This window comes from Carcharodon carcharias, chromosome 11 (genome assembly GCF_017639515.1).
Source record: "Carcharodon carcharias isolate sCarCar2 chromosome 11, sCarCar2.pri, whole genome shotgun sequence".
In the NCBI taxonomy this organism is placed as follows: domain Eukaryota; kingdom Metazoa; phylum Chordata; class Chondrichthyes; order Lamniformes; family Lamnidae; genus Carcharodon; species Carcharodon carcharias.
This window is the reverse complement of record NC_054477.1, coordinates 84,268,662-84,293,475: the sequence shown is the minus strand read 5'-3', so window position 1 is coordinate 84,293,475 and position 24,814 is coordinate 84,268,662. Positions and strand designations below refer to the sequence as shown.

General features: G+C 43.4%; 1 protein-coding gene across 1 annotated transcript in view; it reads left to right on the top strand.

Moving 5' to 3' along the window:
* The first annotated feature begins 1,023 nt into the window (after positions 1-1,023).
* Positions 1,024-24,814, top strand: part of dlg2 (discs, large homolog 2 (Drosophila)) — a 916,179-nt gene continuing 892,388 nt past the window's right edge. The window contains 1 exon segment of the mRNA XM_041198640.1: positions 1,024-1,101. Within this exon segment, the coding sequence (XP_041054574.1) occupies positions 1,024-1,101 (78 nt within the window).

Below are 24,814 nucleotides of genomic sequence, written 5' to 3'. Positions count from 1 at the left end.
GCACTGACAAGCAGTTTGTCCTTTTGGGGGATGGAAAATCCAGATGGGTTATCCACATTGCACCCGCCTGCAGCAAAAGGTTGAAAGGAAAGGCTGGGCCAGTTGGGAGGGCAATAGAGAGCATTATTGAAAGGGGTAGGATTAACTGCAATGCTCAGAGAGAGCAGTTATGCTCATACTGTGCACAAAGTGTGAAATAAATTATTTTTTGTTGCTCCCCTTGTAACCTCCTTAATAGACATTGGCTCTGATCATTTTTTTCTCAGTGCAGTGTGTGAATTCAACACTCAGCAAGTACGATGCTTAATTGGCATTGGAGTCCTAACAATGTAATAGGGCCCCAATTTGCAATGGATAATGAGACCCTCCCTGCTTCCAGCAAGAGTGCTGGCTTAATTGAGACCTTCCCAAAAATTGTGGGCCTTAGGGGGAAGTTGATGTTAAATTTATTTTTTATAATTTTGGTTTCACAGCTGTCTTGCTTCTGTCTGGGAGATCTAAAGATGCTGTTAGATCATTTTCTCTTGACACAACAGTGAAAAGCTAAAAAATTATATTTGGACAGAAGAGCATTTATATTTGACTGAAAATCTGCTGATTTTAAGGTTAGGAAGTTTGCTGCTTACCAGTTAAACAAAACTTGGGTCTTGCAGTCACTGGGGAAAAAAAGCAAAGGAACATTGTGAGCTTCAGTTTAAATGGAGTAATCTAGTTCCTAACATTTCAGATTCCAATTTCTACATTTCTCTTTCTCATGCACATATCTTGTGACAGCTTTAAGAAACTGCAGACTGGCAGTTGTCAGAGGAGATGTGAGCTTGCTGCAAAGATACCTCATCCTAGTCTCCTACTAGTAATATGTAAATGTACCTGCAGATGTGTTGAGGGTTTTCTGAAGTGAAAGCATTTGGAGAAGGACTCAGCACAGTACTGGTAGCTAGGTGCTTGATCTCCACAATTCTTTATGTGCTGTGCAAGAAGCTGTGAATAAGTTGTTCTGCATATTGAGGAGATTACTACAGTATGCTGGCCTCTGTCTGGTATGCCAAGAAATTGGGCCGAAGAATTGTGCACAATGCCAGAAAAGAAAAACTACCGCGGGTAAGATTTATAATTGCACAACAGAATGTTCTAATGTCAAAATGTAGGAAATTTTATGGATTTTTTTTAGTGAAATATACCACAGGAAGGGCTATTAGTTGAAAGATGATAGAACAGTTTAATTGTAACTAGTTATGGGATCCCTTAAATTGTAAAAAAGTAATGCAGACAATGAAAAATACATTGATTTTAATATTTTGGTGAAACAAAATAGTTTTAAAAAAATCTGTGATATCTTGGCATCATTGTGATTTATTTGATAATATTTGTTTATATTTTTTGATGCAACTTGTTGCTGTGTTGTAGATCTCAGAAAACATGACCTAATGATTCTTTGAATGTATTTAGTTCAGAGGGTTAAATAATCCCAATTTAGTGCTTTTTATATTTTGCCTTCCTACGCACACCAATGGCTTTTATGAAACAATGTTTCTTGTGATAATGCGGAACTCTTCAAAGCTAATATACAAGTTGCCACAAAATATCTGTTTTTATATACAGTATCGCAATTGCAGTAGATTGCTCTATCAGCCATAACATAGATTTTAAGTGGCACACCATAGAATCTCTCTACATTTATTACTGTTTATATTCTCCAATCCTTTGCTTAAAATGTTTTGATAGGAAAATAAGGACTCATTTTTGCTACCTCGTACAACTCATTATCTTTGCATTATTAACTACATCATGGTTTTGGATACCTAATCCAGTGTTTAGCAAGAGAACAAATAGGATGGATAGAATATACTACCTTCCGACTGTGCCTGAACATTTGGTTAATAGTTGCTTTTTAATCAACACCTTTTTAGTTTGAACATTTCACATTGAAACCCTGTAAATGAAAACATTTCATTTTGAAGAAGCCTTAGTTCATACTAAGTGGGAGGAAGCTGGCTGATCATCATAATGCATTGCTGTACATTTCAAGCCATTTTGTCCGTAGGATATTTCACACAATGGGTAGGAACTAGTGATGAATAAGTACATCACAGTATGTTATTTTTCATAGCTCAGCTAGATAGCTGCCTGATATGATGTTAGGTCACATTGAATGCTGTTGAATTAGCTTGTGGTCAGGGAGAGTTATAGCCTTTAATAATCATTTCTGAGTACCAGTGGCAGCAGGATGAGGCCCTTAAGTGGGCATTAATTGCTTACTTAAGGATATCAATTGGAGGCAGGGCACCTCGGATCTAACGGACAGAGGAGGGAAGGCAGAGGGTTCCCCACTCAAACTTGCCATGGGGGAGGGCATTAAACTCTGCCCACTGAGTGGAGATATTCTGCTCTGTGTGCTTAATGGTAAATACATCAACAAAACGGAAATGAGTTTTGATGAAGAATTCTTCATGAATAAACTTCTTCTTGTTTGCACAAATGTATGGTGTAACACTTGAACAGTTCTGAGAGTTCAGACTTGAATAGAATAAATAATAACACTGGCAAAGGTATAAAATTATAAAATTCTCGAACTAACTTATTTGAACAATGTTTCAAAATCACATGGCATGAGGAACAGATGAACATCATGCAAAACCCATCAATGAAAAGCAAAACTTTCAAACAGATCTCTTTCAGTTCAGTATATGTCCTCGTTTTATAAATACCCCACAGAAACTGAATCCTCCCAATCCAGTTCGTGTTTTGCCTTTTAAACTATAGGATAACTGGCCTCTTTCATCCAGCTCCCTGACTTACTCTAAACTATGAGATCAAAGGCCTACACATCCAGTTGTCTGGATATCCACAAAGCTGAATCTTCCACACAGCCCCAGCCTTGCTCCTCAGCTTCCTTATTTTATCTCACAGAAAAACTGGGACTTCCTCTCCAGCTCTTTGCTTTAACTCAAACAAGAGATTAAGAGGTTATATGTTCCTTGAACAATACTCACAATATCCATGGGCAGAATTTTCTGCCTACCAGTCGGGTGGACCCGACCCAATCTCCAGCAGGCGGGGAGCCAATCCCTACCAGAGATGTGGGCCCCGCCGTTATTTTACGTGGGCAGGCCAAGTAAGGCCCACCCAGCGTGACGTCCGCTGGGAAGTGCTAAGCGCTTCCTGTGTGGGTGGGGGGGATTCTCCAAAAGTGAGAGTACGCTCTTTTGCGTATGCGCATGAAAGAGCGCACATCTCCTTGAGGCTAAGTGCTCCCTCAGGGAGATCGCTGACAGTTTTAAAGACATTAAAAATAGAAAGAAAACAAATCCTTAACATGTCTCCCTCATGTTGAGATAGGACATGTTCATAAATTACATTAAAACTTTATTAAACTTTTAAAATCCCTACAATAAACCTCATCCCGCCGGTGGATGAGGTTTCATGCTTTTTCTAATTCCCACCGGGGCTCCTGGCCTGCCCGCCAACCTTAAGGTTGGACTGGCAGGTCCTTTAATTGTTCAAATGATCCTCTCAATGACCTCAATTGGCTGTTGACAGGTCGGCAGGCACACAGCTAATTTGGCTGTGCCCTCGCCTTCCTGAAACTTTAAATGGGGCGGGATGTCACCAGGGGTTTCCCCCGACGTCATCCCATGTCATTTTACACGTTGGCGAGCGGTTCCTGCCCCCTGCTTGCCGATGGCAAAATTCAGCCCCTAGTCTTGGTTCACACCTGGAGCGCTGATCAAAAGCCCGGGGAAAAGATGTAATTTTTGACGCATTGGCTAATGTCTGACTGTACAGCAAAGGATAAAGGAAAGCTATGCCTTTCTTATACTTCACTGTACATGGGAAGTGCTATGCGCTTCCTGTGGGAGGGGGGGAGGGATTCCCCAACTGTCAGAGTGCGCTCTTTCATGCATGCATGCAAAAGAGTAGACATCTCCCTGAGACTAAGTTCTAGCAAATGTTGCTTAAATTAAGAAACGTCTTGAAAAAAGCAATTGATACTAACTAAACCACTTCCAGCAAGTTACAGTGCAGAACTATTTTGAACTAAAGGGTGCAGAGAAAAGTCTTAACATCTATGAGATGCTCCAGCAAGATACAAACCTTCATCTTTCTGTCTTCTGTGAGTAATTATAGTATCAAAATTACTAACCTTCAATGTTTCAGTATTGTAAAAGTTAATGTTTTTGGAAATAACTGGTTTAGTCAGCATTAATTGTTTTATTCAAGATGTTTCCTCATTTAAGCAACATTTTCTAGAACTTCACAGCCAGCTAACTAGCTCAGTACCACTTGGGTTCCACTATCAATAATGTTATCACTTTGTATCCATAGCCAAGTATAGAAAATGCTGACTGTTTCCACTGATTTGACTGTTCCATAATTGACAGTTGCATACAGTTTAATTTAAATGAGATGGTATCAGGCTAAGAATCAGAGAGCACTTAACACTGCATTGCCACTGCACTTTGGAAACAGCTGGGAAATAGGCAAGCAATGCTACTGACGAAAGCATAGGAGCTGAGCACTTAGTAGCCAACAAGCAGTCCAGTGTAGCTCTAACGAGAAGCTACCAGATTTCCCTTCAATCAGTTTCTTTCCCTCATAATCAGAGTGCTGCCTGTCAACTTTGTCAACACCTAGATATTATGATGCATCAACTTACATCATTGCATAGAGGCAGTGGAAATCCATCTACCACCCACCACACATTAATCAAAGAATATCCCTTTATGTTGTGAATCACTGAAGACTTTTCTAATTCTCTACCAACTGAACTTAATAACAAAAGCTACAGTTCCAACAGCTCTCAATAGCCCAAATACAGGAGACACTTTTTCTACTCTTGCTAAGTAGGTTTGCATTCTTGTTTTCCACTTCTTACTGGCTGTTCATTTTTTGTTGCTGTTTTCACCACTGTCATTTTTTTATCCTCACTCATATAGCTTTTGCAGTCCACCTGTTCTATTTAAACTGTTACCATTATCAATGCCTTGATTGTGCTTCGAAAAGCTTGAGTTTGTTGCTGGTTGGCCAATTGGGTTTTAATGCTTATCACAATATTCTGGAAATAAGGTTTTTGTGCTACTATTTCAACCATCTTTAGCTTTCTTCATCAGCACTAATGTAGTTCCGGTTTAATATCTGAATTGGTTCATCAGAGCAATTTACTTGAAGTGCCTAGGTGCAACTTAATCATAATTGATCAACAGTAACATCTCTTTTAGCAAGTACTACCATACAATAGGCAACTTTATCCCTTATTACTGGAGAAATAAATTAGCAGCTTTGTGCTCCCATGAGGAAGAAAGAGTAGTCTCATGCAGTTTTAGCTTAGAAACATATTTTTGAGCCTATGGCCATTTTGCTTATCTTATATGTTTTGCAATTCATATATCAAAATTAATACAAATCCAAATTCTGGCTATTGTGAATGGTGCTGAACATTGTGCAAGATTCAGTGTACATCCCCACTTCTGACCTTATGATGGAAGGAAGGTCATTGATGAAGCAGCTGACAATGGTTGGCCTGGGACACTAACCTGAGGAACTCCTGCAATGATGTCTTGGTACTGAGATGACTGACCTCCAACAACCACAACCATCTTCCTTTGTGCTAGTTATGCCATCAACCAGTGGAGTTTCTCCTGATTCCCATTGACTTCAGTTTTGAAGGTTCCTTGATGCCACACTTGGTCAAATGCTGCCTTGGGCCAGGATTTCCCGGTCGGTGAGCAGGGGGTGGGGCCCGCTTGCCAACGCATAAAATGACGCAGGATAACATCGGGCGGAACTCCTGACCTCACCCCGCCTCATTTCAGTTTTCAGGTCGGCGGGGGCTCAGCAGAATCAGCTGTGTGCCTGCGACCTGTCAATGGCCAATTTAAGCCATTGACAAAGTAGTTAAAGAAATTAATGGAACTGCCCATCCAACCTTAAGGTTGGCGGGCAGGGGAGGAACCCTGGCAGGCTTAAGAAACAGCATAAAACCTCATCCACGGGTGGGATGAGGTTTCATGTAGGTTTTAAAATTTTTAATGAAATTGTCAATGAAAGTAATGGACATGTCCCAATTCATGTGACAGTGTCACATGGGGAGACATGTCAGGGAAATTTATTTCTTCTGTTTTTAGTATTTTTTTCAGACAGGAGCCAATCTCCCTGAGGCAGCCCTTAGCCTCAGGGAGATGAGTGCACTCATTCGTGCAAAGGCGGCTCAGGGAATCCCTCCCCCCTGCCCGCACAGGGACTGAATAGCGCCTCCTTGCGGACGGAACGCTGGGCCGGCCTTAACTGGCCCGCCCAAGTAAAATGGTGGCGCGCCCCCAATCGGGCGCCAATCGGAGGCACGCCTTCACGTACTCGCTCCTAAACTTCAGCCCTGACAGAGGGAAAATTCTGCCCTTGATGTCAAGGGCAGTCACCCTCACCTCTGGAATTCAGCTCTTTTCCCCATGTTTGAACCAAGGTTGTAATGTGGTCAGAAGCTGCATGACCCTGGTGGAATCCAAACTGAGCATCAGTGAGCAGGTTATTGCTAAGCAAGTGCCACTTGATAGCACTGTTGATGACCATTTCCATCACTTTACTGATGATCGAGAGTAGACTGACGGAACAGTAATTGGCCAGGCTAGATTTGTTCTGCTTTTTGTGTACAGGAAATAGCTGGGCAATTTTCCACATAGCCGATTAGGTGCCAGTGTTGTACCTGTACTGGAACAGCTTGGCTAGGGGTGCGGCAAGCGCTGGAGCACAAGTCTTAAGTACTATTCCCGGAATATTGTCAGCCCCCACAGCTTTTGCGCTATTCCGTACCTTCAACCATTTCTTGATGTCAAGTGGAGTGAATCGAATTGGCTGAAGAAAGGCATCTGTAATGCTGGAGACCTCCGGAGGAGGACAAGATGGATCATCCACTCAGCATTTCTAGCTGAAGATTCTTGGGATTCATTTGCACTGCTGTGCTGGGCTCCTTCATCATCGAGGATGGGGATATTTGTGGAGCTTCCTCCCCAGTGGATTGTTTAATTGTCCACCACCATTCATGACTGGATGTGGCAGGACCGCAAAGTTTAGATCTGATCCATTGGTTGTGGAATTGCTTAGCTCTGTCTATCACTTGCTGCTTATGCTGTTTGGCATGCAAGCTGTCCTATGTTGTAGCTTCGCCAGGTTGACACCTTATTTTCAGGTATGCTTGGTGCTGTTCCTTGTTTGCCCTCCTGCACTCTCCATTGAACCAGGTTTAATGCCTTGGCTTGGTGGTAATGGTAGAGTCGGGGATATGCCAGGCCATGAGGTTACAGATTGTGGTTGAGTACAATTCTGCTGCTGCTGATGGCCCACAGCACCTTTTGGATGCCCAATCTTGAGTTGCTAGATGTGATGTTTGTGTTCAATGTTTATGCTTTTTTTTGTAAAAGGACATTTTAGTTAAAAAGAATTGTTATATAAAACCTGCCAAACCAGGGCGTGCTAAGTCCCGGATGTATTGCCCTCTTGTGGAGAATAAGAAATAAAGGAACCTTCTGTCTTTCAAACAGGAAGTTGGGAATTCAGAAGCAGGTATCTGTTTGTGTATTCTTAATTGTTAAGGAGTGGTAAAACACTTCAAACGGTGACAATGGTGGGAGCCTCATTATTACGGACTTTTAGAGGCTTTTGATCCAGCTACTATGGACTTTGTAGTTTATGTCGAGCAAATGGAACAGTTTTTCATTGCAAATGAGATTGAAGAGGAAAAGCAGGCCTCAGTGTTCCTTACCATCATCGGAATGAAAAATTTCACTTTAACAAGAAATCTCTTTGCTCCTGACAAGCCAGCAGATAAAAGCTTAAAGAGCTTGTGGATGTTTTGCAGAAGCACATCTATCCCAGAACAGCAATTATTACCGAGAGATTCAAGTTTTAATGAAGAGAACAGCATGACAGTGAGTCAGTTTCCCAGTTCCTGGCTGAGTTGAGAATATTAGCTGAACTTTGTGACTTTAAAGCTTACCCAAGTGATCACTTGGTTTGTGGACTAAGAAATGAAATAGTTCAGCATAGATTGTTAGCGGAGCAAGAGTTGACACTGAAGGAAGTGTCCTAGATTGCGCATAGAAATAGCAGAGAAACAAGCTGGAGATTTGAAAGCACATTCTAATAATGCTGAAGTTAAAATAGTAAAGTCAGGGAATACTCTCTTTCAAACATGTTACTGCTATAACGGAATAGGGCATAAGGCAGAAGCCTGTAAGTGGAAAACTGCTGATTGTTGCTACTGTGGAAAAAATGGACACATACAGTGTGCATGTAGATCAAAGGCTGATCACAGTAAAGCAATACTGACAAGAAAAGGGCATCATGAGGAGGACACAGACAAGTCGCGCTTGAAAATAAACAGGCAGTTTAAAAAGGCGCTCTACTTGGAAACAAAATACAAAAGTAGTGCGAGTCTAGACGAGACAGAAAATGAAACTAACAGCGACAATGAGGAAGAGCAATTGTATTGCATTCAATCTGATCTGAAACCAGATGAAGGACTAAAAGTTGACATTGCCTTAAATGGTAAAAAAAAGTTGAGATGGAGGTTGACATTGGAGCATCTGTTTCTCTTGCTTCAGAGAAGACATGGGAGAAAATTTTCAAGAAACACCCTTTAGAGAAAACCCTCCTCCAGCTTAGCCTGGTGAGCCTGTGAATATACTTGGAAAGATCCCCGTTCATGCTAAATATGGAGATCATATAGCAAGGGTGCCATTTATCATTGAGAAAGGGGATCATCCATCACTTATGGGCAGGAACTGGCTAAAAGAAGTTCGGCTGGATTGGAATAAAATAAACAAAGTGCATTTCAATCCCTTGCTAGACAAACATACTAATGTCTTCAAAGAAGGTCTTGGAGTTATTAAAGACATTGAAGCCAAACTTTCTCTGAAGTTCGAAGCTTCTCCAAAGTTCTTCAAACCATGTTCAATTCCTTAATCAATGTGACAGAAAATTGAGCAGGAACTAGAAACTTGAAAACTTTCAGATAATTTAGAAAGTTAATTGTGCAGAGTGGGCAGCTCCAACTGTCTCAGTAGTGAAGGATGACGGGTCTATCAGAATATGCGGTGACCATAAAATCACCATTAATCCTTTCCTGAAAGTGAATCAGTACTCACTACCGAAAATTGAGGAGCTGTTCTCTGCTCAGAATGGAGGTGAATTATTCACAAAACCTGATCTATCACAGGCATTTTTGTGAATGAAGCTGAGGGAAGATTCCAGGAAGTATACAACCATCAGCACACACAGAGATCTATACCAATACAAATGAATACCATTTGGAATCGTGTCGTCATCAGCCTTATTCCAGGAGGCCAAGGACAAAATATTGCACGGCTTCCCTGGTGTAATCTGCTTCCATGTTTATCACTGGGGAAAACCTCCCAAATCATTTAGAGAACCTAGGCAGGGTCCTGTGTAGGCTGGAAAAATACAGCATCTGCTGTAAGAAATCCAAATGCTCATTCCTGAAGCCCTTAGTGGAGTACCTGGGGCATGTGATCACTGAAACTGGCCTCTCAACCTCACCCAGAAAGGTGAGGCAGTGGCAAATGCACCACAGTCCAAAAATGTTAAGGAGCTTTGTTTGTTTTTGGGACATGTGAATTACTATGGCAAGTTCACTTCCCATTTGGCTACCAAGGCAGCATCACTGAATAATCTGCTGAAGAAGAATGCAAAATGGGATTGGTCACAAGCCTGTCAGGAAAGTTTTAAGGAACTCAAGCAAGAGTTCACTTCTGCTAAAATGCTGGCACGTTTCAATGGAAAGTTACTGCCAGCTTGGCTTGTGAAGCATCTGGATATGGTGTTTGAACTGTTATCTCCCATGCATTTCCTGATAATAGTGAAAGGCCCATTGCATACACTTCAAGCACAATGTCCAAGGCAGAAAAAAATTAAGCTCAAATTGAGAAGGAAGCTCTTGGAGTCAAGAAGTCCCACGAATAATTTTATGGGCGTAAATTCACATTAATTACAGACCACAAGCCTTTGACCTGGTTGCTTAGCCCAAAGTCACAAACCCCAATGCTTGCCGCTGCAAGCCTACAAAGATGGGCACTTATCTGCTTACCAGTACGAAATTACTTTTCACTCTACTGAGAGTCATGGAAATGTGCACGTACTTTCCAGACTTCCATTACACCACAGCTCCACAATCCAAAGTAAAGTCACTGCTTTCAATGTGAACCAGATAGACATGTTACCTGTTAAAGCAGATCAAATTTGACTTGAAATGCAGGGGGATGCTGTGCTGTCCAAAGTTTACTTGTACACACAGAAAGGTTGGTGTGTACCTCAAGAAGTGACTACTGATCTTAAACTTTACTACATGCATGGATTTGAGCTGACACTGCAAAACGATTGTTTGTTATGGAGAATCAGAGTTGTTATTCTCTGAAATTCCAAACACGAGTGTTAGAAGAACTTCATCTCAGTCACATGTGAATCATCAAAATGAAAGCAAAGCTTGTCTACATGTATGGTGGCCACACTTGGATAAAGACATTGAAAGCATGGTCAGTGATTGTGTTCCATGCCAAGAAATGAAGTCTTCTCCTGCACCTGCCCAATACATCCATGAGCTTGGCCAGACCACCCATGGCAGAGACTTCACATGGACTTTGCCGGACCACTTCTCGGATATACGTTCCTGATTATGCTGGATGCCCACACAAAGTGGCCTCATACTATTCCCATGAAGTTGACTCCTTCAGCAAAGACCAAGACCATTGATGCTCTCCGGAATGTGTTCACTACCTTTGGATTGCTGGAGCAGATTGTGTCTGACATCATGTGAATTTTGAACTTTCCTGAAAAATGGATGGGATCAAGTAGATTCTCATCTCGCCTTACCTCCCATCTTCAAATGGTGAAGCGAATCACTTTGTCCAAATAGGGAGGATGCAAACAGATTGGAAGTTGAAGCTGAAGAACTTTTTGACTTATTATAATACTCTATATTCAGCAACAGGTTTATCTCCTGCTGAACCGATGTTTGGAAGATGACTACGTACCAGGATGGATTTGCTATCTCTGGATTTGAAAGGAAAGATTGCTTCAAGGCAAGTTGATCAGAAAAGGTCACATGATGCAAGTAAACCTGCTTGTGAGTTTAATCTGGATCAGTCTGTTTGGGTCAGAAATTATTGTGTAGCACCAAAATGGCTCCTGGGAAGAATCATCAAGCGTCAAGGACCACTGACCTATGATGTTGATTCTTCCTGTGGCATCTGGAAGAGACACACTGACCAGGTTAGAGAAGCCAAATCCAAGGAACCAAATTTCCTGTGGTCTCCAGTCACAGTGGAAGATTTCTGGGAAACACCTGCTCCAGTTGGTGAAACCCAACTTGATTTAACTGACAAACGTGTAGCACCTGTAGCTGCAGCTGTTGAACCTGAACAGAAGCAAGTGGAACAACAGCATCTTCCATTTCTAAGCAAACAAACTGAGATACTTAAGCTAACACTCCTCTCTAGACCAAAGCGAATCTGCAAACCACCTGACTGATTTGTTCCAATTTGTTAAGAAGTGACAAAACACTTCACTAGATCGGTTTGAAATCTAACCCATTTAGCACAGTGGTAGTGCCACACAACATGATGGAGGGTATCCTCAATGTGAAAACGGGACTTTGCCTCCACAAGTATTGTGCGGTTGTCACTCTTACCAATACTGTCATTGACAGATGCATCTGCGGCAGGCAGGTTGGTGAGGTTGAGGCCAAATATGCTTTTCTATCTTGTTTGTTCCCTCACCACCTGCCGCAGACCTAGTCTAGCAGCTATGTTGTTTAGGACTCACCCAGCTCTGCCGTGGTGCTACTGAGCCATTCTTGGTGATGGACATTGAAGTCCCCCACCTAGTGTACATTCTGCACCCTTGCCACCCTCAGTGCTTCCTCTAAATGGTGTCCAACATGGAGGAGTACTGATTCATCAGCTGAGGAGGGGTGATAATCAGCAGGAGGTTTCCTTGCCCATGTTTGACCTGATGCCATGAGACTTCATGTGGTCCAGAGTCAATGTTGAGGGCTCCTAGGGCAATTCCCTCCCAACTGTAAACCACTGTGTAGCCACCTCTGCTGGGTCTGTCCTGCCGGTGGGATAGGATGTAACCAGGAATGGTGATGGTGGTGCCTGGGACATTATTTGTAAGTTATGATTCCGTGAGTATGACCAAGTCAGGTTGTTGCTTGACGAGTCTGTGAGACAGCTCTCTGAATTTTGGCACGAGCCCCCAGATGTTATCGAGGAGGACTTTGCAGGGTCGACAGGGCTGGGTTTGCCATTGTCGTTTCTGGTGTCTAGGTCGATGTCAGGTGGTCTGTCCGGTTTCATTCCTTTTTGTTGACTTTTTAGCAGTTTGATACAACTGACTGGCTTGCTCGGCCATTCCAGAGGGCATTTAAGAGTCAATCACATTACTGTGGATCGGGAGTCACATGTAGGACAGCAGATTTCCTTCCCTAAAGGACATTAGTGAACCAGATGGGTTTTTCCTACAATCGACAATAGTTTCATGGTCATCATTAGACATTTAATTCCAGATTTTTATTGAATTCAAATTCCAAACATCAAATTTGTGCACCCCCTCAGGTGGAAGCACTGGTTTTACTTCAGGTAAGACATCCAAAACATAGCTGTCCACTACTTAACATGTATTAAGCGTTTTGTTACATCAACCTCAATTAAATGTTTAATAGTTTAATCATTACTAATTAAATACTGTAAGTTGATACCATTCCATGCTAGCTCTAGCCACCATTAAACAATGGCACCCATAAAATATTTATAGAAATTAATTATTTAATATCAGATTGTCAGTTCCAAATAGCTATCCCATTGTGTTATTAAAGCAGCTGAGCTTTAGTTGCTAAAGTCCAAATATTCATATTTCATGGACATTCTTAAGATTTTTGCTAAGTGAGGAATGAAACTTGGCACAAGTGGGGCAAATGTGGAGGAGGGCAGGTGGCCAGTGTTCAATTTACTGTCATTATCCCATCCCCGTCATTTTCACGGAGACAGGATGGGGTGTGTCAGGGCTGCCCACCTGAAAGTGGCAGGTAGCCAAATAAGGGTATTTAAAAAGCACTTCGGTCCTATTGTCAGAGTTTGACTGGAATTTTCCGGTTGACCTCTGTGCCCGCCAACCCCACCAAAGATATTGGGTCTAAGCCAGCTCCCTGGAGCTGGCCTCCTGGTGGAAGACTAGGAATCAGCTCTTGAGGCAGGTTTTGAGACCCTCCTGACTGCCTCACATTGCTGTATCTGCAGGCTGCACAGTGAGGGCACTGTGACTCACTGCACAATGGTGGCCAGGCTGCTGAGGATATTTTTAAATTTAACAGTTTAACAAGTTGGGGAGAGGACATAAAAGGTGAGCCTGCCCGCCATTCTTAATAGGATGGTGAGCCTGCAAACTGGCTACTAATTGGCTAATTCAGGAAAAATCACCACCAGGTGATTGTTTCCCACACAGCGCAAGGTTGTGACTCCCACTTGACTGTGACTCCTGCCCTTAAAGACTTTGGACCCCATTGACTCAATAAGAAAACCAATAAAAACCCAAGGGAATTTTTATGTGATTTTCTTGAACATACGGAACATTCAACAATGTTAATAAAACAAATTAAATAATCAATTTGAAAAGTAATGTCTTGGCTTTTATTTTGGATATTTTTAACCAGCTAAAAGAAAGTATTAATTGAAGGAAGAGTTTAGAGAAAGCTTACAAATATTATGTTGATAAGCTTAACTCATTCAACTCCATAGGCAGGGTTTTCGATTGCCCATGAGGGTGAGAGCAGTAATGATCATGCTTTGAAAATAGTCCTCTGGGATGACATGTCAGTGCCCTAACACTTCTGGGATGCACTGGACTTTTCAAAGTGAGGGTGGGAGTAAGGACATTAGGTACTCACTCGCCTCCAATTAACTGTCCATTAAACTCCTTAAGGAGCTTGTTAACAGGCAGAAGGAGGGCCTGAAAGTGATTTTCAAATCGCAATTTCCAATCTCGAACAGTCTGGTGTATGTTAGTGCACAGTTGTCAGGTTCAATGCAGGGAGAAATTAAGTAATTTTTTTCCATGAAATATTTTTGCCACTAGAGGGTTTTGTTCCAGGTCGGGTGCAGTGGTTTTAGTTGGCTATTTGACCACTTTTGTGCAGGTTGAGGCTGATGGCCCCCCAAGTTGCTGCCTTCTCTCTGTTTTAAGACAGGGCGATCATGTGCTGTGGGCCTTCGATGCCCAGGCTCTGCAAGCAACTTCTGCCCCCGACAGAGCTCAATACTGCTAATTGGGGGCTGAGCTTGTTGCTAGCTCAATTAAGGCATCTACGCTTGAAGATTCTATCGCTTGAGCAACGCAGGTGCATCATGGGGCAGTGGCCCAGAAATTATCTGGGTGAACATCAAGCCCCCTCTGTCAGCACACTGTCCATGGTAGCACACTTGTCTCTGATTTATTAAACTGAGACTCCATCAGTCTATTTAGTTGGGTGCAAAAGACCCCTGATTCAAAGTATTCAAAGAATAGCAGGGGCATTCTGTTGGTGTCCTGTTTTACTATCCATCACTTTATTCCTTAACCAACATCACCAAACAGATTAACTTGTCATTTATCTAATTTTCTGTATGTAAAATCTTGTTGTATGCAGCCTGGTAACTGTATTTTCCTGCATAATAACAGTGACTGCGCTTCAAAACTATTTCATTCACTCTGAGGCATTGTGGTGTCCTGAAGACATGAGCAGCACTATATGCAGCTTTCGTGTGTACTAGGTTGAAAAGTAAAGTTAAACTTATTACATATGACATTTACTTTCTAATTCATAAATTGTTATCTTGTGGACATGGATGATGTGGTAACTCAAATTGAATCATAAAGAGGAATTGTCCTAGATTTGCCCAAATTGCAGTAGCAGGCAAGAAAAAGGACGATTTGTTGCCAGCCGCAATGGCGACTTTTTGCGCCGTATCGTTCCATTCCCGGACGCGTCCCACCTCGTTAATTATGCATTTATGGGGAACACGTAGATTGCGGGCCGATGGGCTCGGATTTGTGCTTCCTCGCTCTGGGCGCCATATCTAAAGTGCACCAGAGCGCATGCCTACTTCATGTTTTCAGGCCAGGATTGATCCAGGCAACAGATGACCCTGAAAGCAAAGAAGACAGCAGCTCCCAAATTTAGTGATGTCTGTCTGGGACACCTGCTGGACACAGTAGAAGGCTATTGCAAAATCTCGACCTCACTCTGGCTGCAGGAGGTCCACCAGGGTCACCCATCCAGCCTGGCAGGTGGTGGCAACAGCAGTCAGTGCCACCGGAGCATAGGAGAGGCCAGCCATCCCGTGCAAGGAGAGGCTGAATGCTCTCATTCGTTCCGCCAGGATAAGTTGACCACCTCATCACTCTCAACTCTCTCACTCTCACACCCATCATACAGATGTGTGATAAAAATCTCACACCTCAAGGGACAACACCACTAACTCCCACACACATCCTTACATCTCCATCGGACTCGTATCTTCTCAAGCTCGCATCCTCATCCCATCAATGGCTCCGGTCACCACACAAACAGTCCATGCAATATCATGCGTCCTGCTCACACTCTTTCCATCTTTTTTCATGCTCACACTCTCTCCAGCTGTTTTCGCGCAGGAGAAGCTGGCTCACAGATGGAAATGGAGTTTCCCACATTAGGCCCCTCACTCACTTTGAGGGGGTTGTTATCAAGCTGATTGGTGAAGAATTGGGCCATGCCTGCGATGACGGTGAGGTTGGCGTCAAACACCCATGTGAGGATCCTGCACTCCATCATCCCTTTCTCAACACAACTGAGTGCTCTCTTTCCTGCTTTTGGCTCTGCTGCCAAGCACTAATTAGAACAAAGAACAAAGAAAAGTACAGCACAGGAACAGGCCCTTTGGCTCTCCAAGCCTGCGCCGATCATATTGCCTGTCAAATTAAAACACTTTGCACTTCTGGGGTCCGTATCCCTCTATTCCCATCCTATTCATGTATTTGTCAAGCTGCCTCTTAAACACCACTATCGTACCTGCTTCCATCACCTCCTCTGGCAGCGAATTCCAGACATTCACTACCCTCTGCATAAAAAACTTGCCCCACACATCTTCTCTAAAGTTTTCTCCTCTCACCTTAAATCTATGTCCCCCAGTAATTGACTCTTCCACCCTGGGAAAAAGCTTTTGACTATCTACTCTGTACATGCCACTCATAATTTTGTAAACTTCTATCAAGTTACCCCTCAATCTCCATCGCTCTAGTGAGAACAATCCGAGTTTCTCCAACCTCTCATCATAGCTAATAACCTCCAGACCAGGCAGCATCCTGGTAAATCTCCTCTGCACCCTCTCCAATCCCTCCATATTCTTCTGGTAATGTGGTGACTAGAATTGCACGTAATATTCCAAGTGTGGCCTAACCAAGATTCTATACAGCTGCAGCATGACTTCCCAGCTTTTATACTCAGTACCTCTGCCGATGAAGGCAAGCATGCCATATGCCTTCCTGACTACCTTATCCACCTGCGTTGCCACTTTCAGTGACTTGTGGACCTGTACACCCAGATCCCTCTGCCTGTCGATGCACTTAAGAGTTCTTCCATTTACTGTATAATTCCTACCTGTATTAGACATTCCAAAATGCATTACCTCGAATTTGTCCAGATTAAACTCCATCTGCCATTTCTCCGCCCAAGTTTCCAACCAATTTATATCCCGTTGTATCCTTTGACAATCCTCTTCTTATCTGAAACTCCTCCAACCTTAGTGTCGTCTGCAAACTTACTAATGAGCCCAATTACAATTTCCTCCAATTCATTTACGTATACTACAAACAGCAAAGGTCCCAGCATTGATCCCTGCGGAACACCACTAGTTACAGCTCTTCATTCAGAAAAGCACCCTTCCAATGCTACCCTCTGTCTTCCATGACCAAGCCAATTCTGTATCCATCTTGCCAGCTCCCTCTGATCCCGTGCGACTTTACCTTCTGTACCAGTCTGCCATGAGGGACCTGTCAAAGGCCTTACTGAAATCCATGTAGATAACATCCACTGCCCTTCCATCGTCGATCATCTTTGTCACTTCCTCAAAAAACTCAATCAAGTTAGTGAGACACGACCTCCCCTTCATAAAACCATGCTGCCTCTCACTAATACGCCCATTTGCTTCCAAATGGTAGTAAATCCTGTCACGAAGAATCTTCTCCAATAATTTCCCCATCACTGACGTAAAGCTCACCGGCCTGTAATTTCCTGGATTATCCCTGCTACCCTTCTTAAACAATGGAACAGCATTTACCATTCTCCAGTCCTCTGGAACCTCACCTGTAGCCAGTGAGGATACAAAGATTTCTGTCAAGGCCCCTGTAATCTCCTCCCTTGCCTCCCTCAGTGCTCTGGGGTAGATCCCATCTGGCCCTGGGGACTTATCCTCTTTAATATTTTTCAAGACGCCTAACACCTCCTCTTTTTTGATCTCAACATGATCCAGGCTATCTACACACTCCTCCCTAGACAAATTGACTGCTAAGTCCTTCTCTTTGGCGAATACTGATGAGAAGTACTCATTTAGTATCTCTCCCATTTCTTCTGGCTCCACACACAGATTCCCACCTCTGTCCCTGAGTGGGCCTACCCTTTCCCTGGCTACCCTATTGCTTTTTACATAAGGAAAATCCCAAGGTCTTTTATACATAAGCTTCGTTGCCAATTACTTTTCATGACCCCTTTTAGCCCTCCTGACTCCTTGCTTAAGTTTCTTCCTACTGTCTTTATATTCTCCATGGGCTTCATCTGTTCCCAGCCTTCTAGCCCTTACGAATGCTTCCCTTTTCTTTTTGACTAATCTCACAATATCCTTCGTTATCCAAGGTTCCTGAACCTTGCCATGCTTATCCTTCATCCTAGCAGGAACATGCCGGTCCTGAATTCTTATCAACTGACGTTTGAAAGCCACCCACATATCAGTTATTGATTTGCCCTCAAACATCTGCCTCTAGTCTAGATTCCTCAGTTCCTGCCTATTATTGTTATAATTAGCCTTCCCCCAATTAAGCACCTTAACCCAAGGACTCCTGTTATCCTCATCCACCAGTACCTTGAAACTTACTGAATTATGGTCACTTTTCCCGAAATGCTGCCCTACTGAAACTTCGACCACCTGGCCAGGTTCATTCCCTAATACCAGGTCCCGTATTGCCCCTTCCCTAGTTGGACTATCTACATATTGTCTCAGGAAGTCCTCTTGGATGCACCTTACAAATTTTGCACCATCCAAACCCCTAACATTAGGTGATTCCCAGTCAATATAGGGAAAGTTAAAATCACCCACTTATCTCTACTTTGGTTCACAGGGAGATCTGCTAAGCGACCGACACAAGCATACAAACAAGGAGCGGGTGTAGGCCATACAGCTCCTAGAGCCTGATCTACCATTTAATAAGATCATGGCTGATCTGATAGTAACCTCAATTCTGCATCCCACTTACCCCCAATAACTTTCACCCCCTTGCTTACCAAGAATCTATCCACCTCTGTCATAAAAATATTCAAGGACTGTGCTTCCACAACCTTTTCAGGAAAAGAGTTCCAAAGATTCATGACCCTCAGAGAAAATTTTTTGCCTCATCTCCATTTTAAGTGGGCGACCCCTTATTTTTAACCAGTGACCCCTAGTTCTAGATTCTCCTACAACAGGAAACATCTTCTCCCCATCCAACCTGTCAAGACTTCTCAGGATCTTATATGTTTCAATCAAGTCATCTCTTACTCTCCTGAACTCCAGCGGATACAAGTCTAGCCTGTCCAACCTTTCCTCATAAACCAACCCACCCATTTCAGGTATTAGTCTGGTAAACCTTTTCTGAACTGCTTCCAACACATTTATGTCCTTTCTTAAATAAGGTCACCAACACTGTATACAGTACTCTAGATATGGTCTCACTGATGCTCTGTATAACTGAAGTATATTCTCCCTACTTTTGTATTCAATTCCACTTGCAATAAATTATATCATCCTATTAGCTTTCCTAAATACTTGCTGTACTTGCATACCATCCTTTTGTGATTTATGCACTAGGATACCCAGATCCCTCTGCATCTCAAAACTCTGCAATCTCTCACCATTTAGATAATATGCTTCTCTTTTATTCTTCCTGCGAAAATGGACAATTTCACATTTTCCCACATTATATTCCACTTGCCAGATCTTTGCCCACTCACTTAAGCTATCTATATCTTTTGTAGCCTCCCTTTGTCCTCTTCACAACTTACTTTCCCACCTATCTTTGTGTCATCAGCAAATTTTGCAACCATCCCATTTATCCCTTCATCCAAGTTACTTATATAAATTGTAAACATATGAGGTCCCAGTACTGATCCCTGTGGCACACCATTCTTGCCAACCTAAAAAAGACCCACTTATGCCATTCTCTGCTTCCTGTTAACCAGCTAATCTTCCATCCATGCCAATATGTTACCACCTATACCATGAGCTTTATTTTCTGCAGTAATCTTTAATGCGGCACTCTACTAAATGCCTTCTGGAAATCGAAGTACAGTACATCCACCAGCTCCCCTTTATCCACAGCACATGTTACTTACTCAAAGAACTCCAATAAGTTGGGTAAATATGATTTCCCTTTCACAAAACCATGATTGAAAAATAGACCATGACAGGAAGGGATAGAGAGTACAAATTTCTATGCTTTTTCTTTAAGTTTGATACAATCTTTTACCTTTCTAGTTAACCATGGATGGTGTGGCCATCCCTTGGACTTTTTCTTACTTGTTGGAATGTACATATTCTGTGTATTCTGAAATATTCCCTTAAATCTTTGCCACTACACATATCCCTTAACCTAGTTTGCCAATTTACTTTAGCCAGCTCTGCTTTCGTGCCCTCATAATTGCCTGATTACCTTGAACTTATCCGACTGCCCTGCTATATCTTCTCTAATGATAACTTCTAACATTTTCCCTATGACACATATTAAGCTAACTGGCCTCTAGTTTCCTGCTTTCTGTCTCCCTTCCTTTTTGAATAATGAAGGTACATTTGCTATCTTGCAATCTAATGGAACCTTCCCCGAATCTAGGGAGTTTTGGAAAATTAAAACCAATGCATCAACTATCTCACTAGCCACTTCTTTTAAGACGCTAGGATGAAGTCCAACAGGACCCAGGCACTTGCCAGCCCTCGGTACCACTTCTCTGGTGATTGTAATTTTCCTGTGTTCCTTCCTTCCTTCTATTTCCTGATTTATTGTTGCTTCTGGGATGTTACTTGTAACCTCTATAGTAAAAACTGATGCAAAATACCCATTCAATTTATCTGCCATTTCCTTGTTTTCCATTATCAATTCTCCAGACTCACTTTCTATAGACCAACAATCATTTTGTTAACTCATTTATTTTTTATAATATTTATAAGAAATCTTACTATCTGTTTTTATGTTTCTGGCTAACTTTCACTCGCACTCTAATTTTTCCCTCCTTATTAATCTTTTAGTTATCCTTTGAAGTTCCTTATATTCTGTCCAATCTTCTGACCCTCCATCTTTCTTTGCACAATTATATGCTTTTTCTTTAAGTTTGATACGATCTTTAACCTTTGTAGTTAACCACAGATGTGTCCATCACTTGGACTTTTTGTTACTTGTTGGAATGTACATATTCTGTGTATTCTGAAATATTCCCTTAAATGTTGGCCGTTGGTCTGTTGACCTATCCCGTAACCTAATTTGCCAATTTACTTAGGCAGCTCTGCTTTTGTGCCCTCATAATTGCCCCTATTTAAGTTTAAAAACATAGGCTGGGATTTTCTGGTCCTGTCGTGGGCGGGACCCACTGTGGGGAGGCAGCGCCCTAGCCAGAAGTCCACTGAAGATCGCGATGGCGGACGGTTGTGGAAAATCCTGCCCATAGCCTCGGACCTACTCCCCTCTCCCTCAAGCTGAAGTTAAAATTCAACATATTATAGCCGCTACTACCTAGGGACCCTTCGCTATGAGATCATTAATTAATCCCATCTTGTTGCCCAATACCAGGTCTAGTATAGCTTGCTCTCTGGTTGGCTCCAGAACATGCTGTTCTAAGAAATTATCCTGAAGACATTCTATGAACTCCCCATCTAGGCTTCCTTTTCTCATCAGACTTTTCCGGTCTACATGTAGATTAAAATCTCCCATGATTACCACCATGCCTTTCTGACAAGCTCCCATTATTTCTTCCTTTATGCTCCACTCTACCATGTGATTAGTATTAGGGGGCCTGTACACAACTCCTGCAAGTGACTTCTTGCCTTTACCATTTCTCATCTCTATCCAAACAGTTTCCACATCCTGGTTTCCTGAACTTAGGTCATCCCTCTTTATTATGCTAATACCATCATTAGCTAACAGAGCTACTCCTCCACCTTTTTCTCACTTCCTGTCCTTCCTAAATGTCTTATACCCTTTAATATTCAGGTCCCAATCCATGTCCTTCTGCAGCCATGTCTCTGTAATGGCTATCAAATCATATTTATTCATTTCTATGTGCGCAATCGTTTCATTTGTTTTGTTTCTAATGCTTCATGCATTCAAATACAGAGCCTTTAGTTTTTTCCTTTTATTCTTTTTATACCCTCTAGCCTCATCTGTTGATTTACTGTGAGATTTGCACTCTCTATCCCTTCTTGTCATGGTCTGTTTTTCACTTCCTGTAATAATACCTTTCTGTTTTGCCTTGTCTCTACTTTTTGATTTACCACATCTTCCCAAATTTGTTCCCTTGCTCCAACTACTTAGTTTAGAATCCTGTCGACTTCCCTAGTTACATAGCTCGCAGGAACACCAGTCCCAGCATGATTCTGGTGGAGACCGTCCCAACGGTACAGATCCAACTTTCCCCAGTACTGGTGCCAGTGCCCCATGAACCGGAACCTATTCGCCCACACCAGCCTTTGAGCCATGCATTCATCTCCCTCATCTGATTTGTCCTATCTGCACATGGCTCAGGTGATAATCCGGAGATTATGACCTTTGAGGTTCTGCTCCTCATTCTGGCTAAACAGGACCTCCTCCTTTGTCCAGTTTATGGCGCTGGTATCAACATGGAACCTGAAGACTGGGCCCTCCTTCTCCCACTGCAATTTTCTCTCCAGCCCTGAGCAGTTGTCCCAAACTCTGGCACCAGGAAGGCAACAAGTTGTCTGGACTCATGCTCTTTGCTGCAGAGAACAGTGTCAATCCCTCTGTCTATACTGTCCCCCAATACCATTGCATTCCTTGTAACTTGCCCCATTTTAATGGCTTCCTGTACCATGGTGCCATCTCCAGTCAGTTCATCCACCCTGCAGCCCCCATCTCATCCAAACAAGCTGAAAAAACCTCAAGCCTTTTGGGCAATTGCAAGTGCTGAGGTTCTTGCCCTCCTGCACTCTAGTTCCCCTCACTTGCCTCACTTGCAGTCACACCCTCCTGTCCCTGGCCACTGACCAAATCAGAAGACCCTATCCTAAGGGGTGTGACTGCCTCCTGGAATAAAAGGTCCAGGTAATTTTACTCCTTTTTGATGTGCCGCAGTGTCTGCAGCTCAGCCTCCAGCTCAATAGCTCAGAACCAAAGTTCCTGCAGCTGCAAACACTTACTGCATATGTGTTCACCTGGATCACACTGCTATCCAGAAACTCCCACATCCTGCAATTCAGCATATCACCTGCCCTACCATCTCCAAAATTCATAATTGTTAATTAATTACAATCAGTAAAGCTTACACCTTCCAATAGGTTTTGACACTACCAGTAAGCTTTACAGGATTGATAAAACAATAGAGTACTTACATTAATCGTAGAACTAATAATGCCAGTTACTGGTTTACCTGCTCCTTCTGCTGTGGAAGTGAAATACTGGAGCCTAAAAAAGAGTAGAAGAAGAAAGCACCTCCTCCCCGCCCTTCACCAAATTCCCCACTCAGCACACTTTATTTCTTGCAATAAATCTTACCTAAAGCCCCTCTTTCCCCCATGCACTAAATTCCCATTTTGAACCAAATTCCCAAATATTCTTAGTCTCTGTCTCACTCAGGCTGAAGTCTCCCCTCACTGACCGTGCACCTCTCTGACACCCTCAGCCAGATAGTCCCGTACCTCCATCCATGTCCTCACCTCCCGCCAAGAAGACACCTCCTCCATTGAAGAACTGGAAATAAGCAGCCTGGAACACCCGCCACAGTGCTTACCCACACTTTCCACCAATGCAGAGACACAGACCTCAGTGTGACCTAGATCTAGATCAGGCTCGGGTTTACAGTCTGGTGGTCACCGCACGGACATGTCCGCAGCAGGAGGAGGCACGTTCAGCCGAGCTACCTGGCACTCAGAGGACTACTAGGAAAAAGGCAACTGTGAGGTCCAAGTCAGATGACGAGCCTTTGGATTCGACCTTTGAACTCATCGTGGAGAGTCAGCAGAAGGCGGGGAAACATCGTGCAGAGCTGTTGGAAGCCCTCATCAGAGTGGCACATGAGTTGGAGGAGTGCATCCACCTGCTCTCTGATGAAGTGGTGCCCACATGTGCACATATGTTGGTCTCCATGGGAAGGACAGCAGATGCCATGGAGACCCTGGTCCAGAAGAATGCGGAGATGCCTATGGACCTGCACTCCATCGCAGTAGCCATGGGTGAGTCCCTGCAGCAGTAAAGTGAGAGGGAAATGAGGCATCTTAATAACTTAATGTCCCTCAAGGCGCTCCTTCCCCATATGGAGTCAGGCGGGGCCCTCGGGCACCCGAAGCGGGGAGGAGCGGCAGGTGGATCTCCCTGGGTCATCCACTCAGCAATCTCAAAGCCTACCTTCTCCCTCCTAGTCCCCTTTGCCTGTGACCCCCTCAACCTTGTCTCTGTCACCATGGAGGAAGCAGCTGGCTCACAGGAGGACAGCCAAAGCAAGCTGGGCCCTCAAGGCCTCAGGTCTCCAGAGGACGTACATGAAAGTCATCAGAGACAACTGCGCCAATCGTTGCACAGGCTGTCTCCACCCTTTTTGCAAGTATCAGGGCAGCACCTCGAAGAAGAGGCAGGCCTGGAAAAGTTAAGAAATTCAGATCGCAAGTGGTTGCATGGGTGAATACTTTGTCTCATTATAATCTGAAAATATATTCACTTTCACCAAATAGTGTTGTCTTTCACCTTAATTTACAGGCTTCACGAGTCCTCCCCCTGCATTCCCCCACACCAACAGTTTAGTTGCACTCAGCTGGACCATGAGGGATTTTGGAGTTTGTATGTGTGCGACAGGATCTTTGGGAGCCTCGTGCAAGCATTCTCCCACGCACGCAAGCCTTGCTCCAACAGACTCATCTCAACGTCCCGTGCATTTTCAATGCTGTCTGCTGGGGTTCTCTTTCAGTTGCCCATCTGAGCTGACCTGCATCTCCACCCACCCACCCACTGATGGCACTCCCATGCAGCACCTCTGCCTGTTCACTTTTGATTTGCACAGCGTGATAGTTGTTAAGTTTTTGAGAAGCACCCCCATCCTTTCCCCAGTCCCAATCGCCCGTGTCCTCTCCCCCTTCACCGTTGAACCCCATGTCATCACCTTACACCTCCCCACCTTCACTTACCAACCAGAGCTCTTTTCTTTCCAGGCTGTCCAGGTGAACGAGCACGTTCCCTACCTTCCCAAGAATCCCACCCCACCCACACTGACCTTCCCAACCTCCTCCTTCCCACCCTCATGGTCCGTGTCTGTCTCTGAGCCCCCGTCAAC